This window comes from Echinops telfairi, unplaced genomic scaffold, assembly GCF_000313985.2.
Source record: "Echinops telfairi isolate 266 unplaced genomic scaffold, ASM31398v2 ScPeMD7_5868;HRSCAF=6743_1, whole genome shotgun sequence".
Classification (NCBI taxonomy): domain Eukaryota; kingdom Metazoa; phylum Chordata; class Mammalia; order Afrosoricida; family Tenrecidae; genus Echinops; species Echinops telfairi.
In genome coordinates this window covers 4,322,091-4,326,488 of record NW_022109768.1, presented here as the reverse complement: position 1 = coordinate 4,326,488, position 4,398 = coordinate 4,322,091, and the positions used below count along the sequence as shown (strand labels likewise).

The 4,398-nt window shown below is 38.9% G+C and overlaps 1 protein-coding gene across 1 annotated transcript; it reads right to left on the bottom strand.

Moving 5' to 3' along the window:
- Positions 1-921: 921 nt before the first annotated feature.
- TIGD4 (tigger transposable element derived 4) lies at positions 922-3,084 on the bottom strand. Its single transcript, XM_004708764.2, has one exon. It carries the CDS (start codon positions 2,602-2,604, stop codon positions 1,072-1,074), a length of 1,533 nt encoding a protein of 510 aa, XP_004708821.1. The 5' UTR covers positions 2,605-3,084; the 3' UTR covers positions 922-1,071.
- Positions 3,085-4,398: the final 1,314 nt, after the last annotated feature.

The following is a 4,398-nucleotide window of genomic DNA, read 5'->3' as shown; positions in this document are numbered from 1 at the left end:
CAAATGTGTCTTCTGTTGGTAGATTTATATACTTTATAGCCAAAGCAATCTGCATAAAGTTTTCCATTTTGTTAAAACATTTTTCAAAGGGACTCTATATGAACTGTAATAAATTAAACAAGCATATTAGTTAAAATTTAACAATGAAAAATATCTCATTGGCATATGTTTCTAGTGCTTAGAGACTATTTTCTAGATTGAGATGAAATAATTTCATATGAGATTTTGGAACATCCTACAGATACGAACTTCTCAAACTGAAATTTAATCTCTAATGTCACCTCCAAAGGGGTGGAGGGGGAGATTAAGCAACAAGGACATTGCTTGTCCTAAAAAAAAAAAAGGCAAAATCAAGAAAATAATTCTTTAGATTAAAATTTTAAGCCGATGAAATTAGAAAATACATAGAAACCACATGTGTTGTTTAAAAATAACTGCATATGCATATTTTATATTTACTTTAAAAGAATAATCTTACTAAAATATAAATGTCACCTTTATAAATATTTTAGCAATGTGTCTTACTATTCAACACACACATATTCACACACGAAAAAAAAATTTAGGAAGAATTTATGACAAAAAAAGCATGATAGAGTCAAAGTTTTCCATTTAACCTTATATAGAGGTAACTGAAATACTGAGATATAAATTTAATCATTTTGGCATATAGTTAGGCCAGATCTTATTTTCAGTATGTTCTACCTTTTTTCTTATTTGGAAGATTCAAATGACCTTAATACATAAGAGTCTAGTAAGAATATACATGGCATATATATGTCTTTATCTAGCACAGGTAGATAAAACATTATACACCAGGATCTGAATTTAAGAAAATAATAGAACCCACCAATCCAATTTGTATGAATTAGCTATCTGGGGAGCTATTTTTAGCATATATATACACACACACCAAGGAACTTTCCTATTCAGACCATGGATTTTTAAATGAAGCCAAAGATTACAAGTTTCTCAGTGTTTATATTTAAGTGGTATTTCCCCTTTATATACCTTATATAATAAAACACACCAGGAGAATCTAGTACTTTTCAGATCTCATCCACAAAATAATTATTTAGATGATAAAGAGTTGATAAAATTTTCAAGGTCTGCTAAAGAATTATGAAGCACATCATTCATAGCTTGACTTCTAAGAAATCTTTTAAGGGTCTCCAAAGCAGTTACTGCCTCCGTTTCTGATGGCAGTGTGAGTTCAGTTCCCGGAGCACCACGGTCTTCCTCTTCGTCAGAAGTATAAGATGCACTTTCTTCTGATTTACCTTCTCTGGCCACCTCCTCATTGGATGCTGCTTCACATGTCTTCAAATCATCATCCAGGGCAGCATACTCTTCGATGGAGATACCTTCAGGAAATTCTACTCCTGCCGCGAGCGCGTGGGCAACCATATCAAGACCGGTGTCCGTCTCTGCCTCTGAGGTGTCACCGTCTCCCTTTTGAGATTGGAATCCTGCCTTTTCGTAGCTCTTCAGAATCGTCTCTGGGGTGACGCTCCTCCAACAGAGATGCAAAGTATCGACTGCATCTAGCAGGGAGAATGTGAATTCCTTGCCACCTTCCACAGAGCTTAAAAATTTCTTGACAAGACAATGTCGGTATTTGATCTTAAGGCTTTTGATAACACCTTGGTTCATAGCTATAAATTTGGAAGACAAACATGTCGGAAGGAATGCTAACTCAATGGATTTAAGGTTTGTTACCTCTGGGTGTGCAGGAGAAGAATCGACAAAAACCACCACTCTTCGGTGTTCGGCTTGGAATTTCTCATCAAGCTTCCGCATCCATTGCTCAAACACGTCTGCGGTCATCCAGGCCATTCTGTTGGCTTCATAATGCACAGGCAAGGATTTAATCCCTGTGAAACACTGTGGATTCCTGCGTTTCCCAATGATGAGCAAAGGCAGCTTCTCCGAGCCGTCCACGTTTGCCCCGACCACCAGAGTCACTCTGTCTTTGCACAGTTTTCCAACCGAGCAGGTTTCTCCTTTAAATGCAAATGTATTTGTAGGTAACATTCGATAGAGCAACCCAGTCTCTTTTATATTAAACACATTTTTAGGACGGTAATCACTTAAATAATAAGGAAGTACATTTTGACACCAGACAACCGAAGGGTCTGCGGGTGCGGCTGTAGGGTCTACAGGCTGAGCTCTGAATACTAAGCCATACCTAGATTTAAAGCGATCCAGCCAACCATTGCTGCACTTGAAATCATTATGGCCCAGTTTCTGGGCAAAATCATTAGCTTTGAGACGCAGCATTGGACCATTAACGGGCACATTCAGACATTGCGCAATTCGATACCACCTCATTAATGCCTCTTCCAGATCGGTGTAAAAAGCAGTCCTCAGCCTTTTTCTCTTTGGGTCAAATCTCAGAGATTCAAAAGCTTCTAGAACCTTGTCTTTATTCTTCATGATAGAAGACAAAGAATTTTTCTTTATTCCATATTCAGCTGCAATCTCTGCTTTCTTCTTGCCACTTTCCACAGCGTTGATGATGTCAATCTTTTCCTCGATGGACAGGCTTTTCTTTTTCTTTGCTGTGATGGGCAGAGTGGAGGCCTCCCCAGGACCTTCTGCCATCTCAGCCAGCGCTCGTGCGGACCTTTCTCTTCCTCCTTCCTGGTGTCTGCTTCTTTACCGAAACCCACTTTCCAGTAGGATTCTGATGTTTGCTTTGGATCCCACTTCCCAGGTGAGATGTTGCCAAGTGCCTTATCGTTTTATTCTTTAGGAAATTGATGACTAAGCACACTCTTCCCAAATGATCCGCACAAGAAAAAACAAGGTATGTGGATGGGCTGTTTCAGAAGAGAAATCTCCCTAGCAGGACCTTGCATCGTTTGCTTTAGTTTATTCAGAGTTCCAGAAGTCAGGCGAAAATAGAAATCTCATTAGGTCAAACCTGTCTGGTCCTGCTGATGTATTTTTGGAACTTCAGTCCTTTAAGATGATCCATTTTAACCATGCGCACATTCAACCTCTTATTAATTCTTCATAGAAGGGCTCAAAGAGATAACAAGAAAAAAAATCTTCCGGTAATTTTCATGCAAAATGTTACCCCTTAATTGCCAAGGCTCCTTCGATGGGGAGGAAAAGTGTAGCATTCTCCTGGGACGTCAGGATGGATCTTCTGTCTTTTGAAAATGTTAAAGAAAAAAAAGAGTAGCAATTTTAGCATTAACATATCAATTATCTATCAACAATTACACGTATACCCATTAGTTGTAGTCCTAACAACAGTGATAAAGATGGAAACATGTTTCTGAAAATCAAAGAGCAAAGCTTCCAGGAGAAATGCTTACCTCAGGGAGAGCCTTTCTAAAGAGCTCTCTACCTCTGCTCTGCCAGTGGGGTCCTCACTTGTCTCAGCAACAAATCAGACAAACAATCTGCTTCAAGAGTTTGGGCTTACCAAAATTAAAGCACTAAAAATGATTCTGGATAGCTCCTTGGTGGCTATTTTCTACCCGAAGCCAGACTCTGGGCCCCTCTGGCTTCTCTAAAAGAAAAATATAGTCATTAGTCACAAGGTCCAACTTTTAATAGCACATGAAAGACAGTGTCTCATTTATAGGAGGCTGGGCGAAAATGCTTCTCACACACGCACACCCCAAACTGAATCAAATCAAGTGATGGGAGAACGCCATTTAAAAAAAAATCTAAATCCCATTCTATTGAAATGCTTCAAAACCCATTAATGTTTTTATCAATTTCACACATCAGTCACATGGACAAAGCCCAGAAATAGTTAACACAATGCTTAGAATAAATCACTTATGATGAGAATGCAATGCAGAAAAAGACTGGAGGACATGCCTAGAGGTCAAAAATCAGACCTTGGTCTATTTACAGGTTTTTCTTTCTTTTTAAAATTTTTTCTTTTTTTATTTTAATTCACTCATTCTTTTAAGGGTCATTGGTTTTTTTTGTTGTCATCGTTGTGTTCTCTTTTGTCTCGTTGTCTTGCTATGCCTTGTTTTTTTGGTGCATATTATTATCTCTGCAGATCTATCTAGATAAGATAGGCTGGATGAACAGTCTGGAGGAGAAAACAATGGGACCGATGGTTCAGGGGGACATGGGAGAGGGGGAGGCTGGGGTAAGGTGGTGGTGTTGACCAACCCAGGGACAGGGGAGTAACAAGTGATCCAAAATTAGTGGCAAGGAGGGTGTGAGAGGCCTGGTAGGGATTCAGCAAGATAGTAACCGAGAGAAATTACTGTAACCGATGTAACCGAGAGAATGTAACCAAGAGAAATTACTGAAACCCAAATGAAGGTAGAGCATGATAGTGGGACAAAAGCAAAGTAAAAGGAAATAAAGGAAAGAACTAGGAGACAAAGGGTATTTATAGAGGTCTAAATACAGGCATGT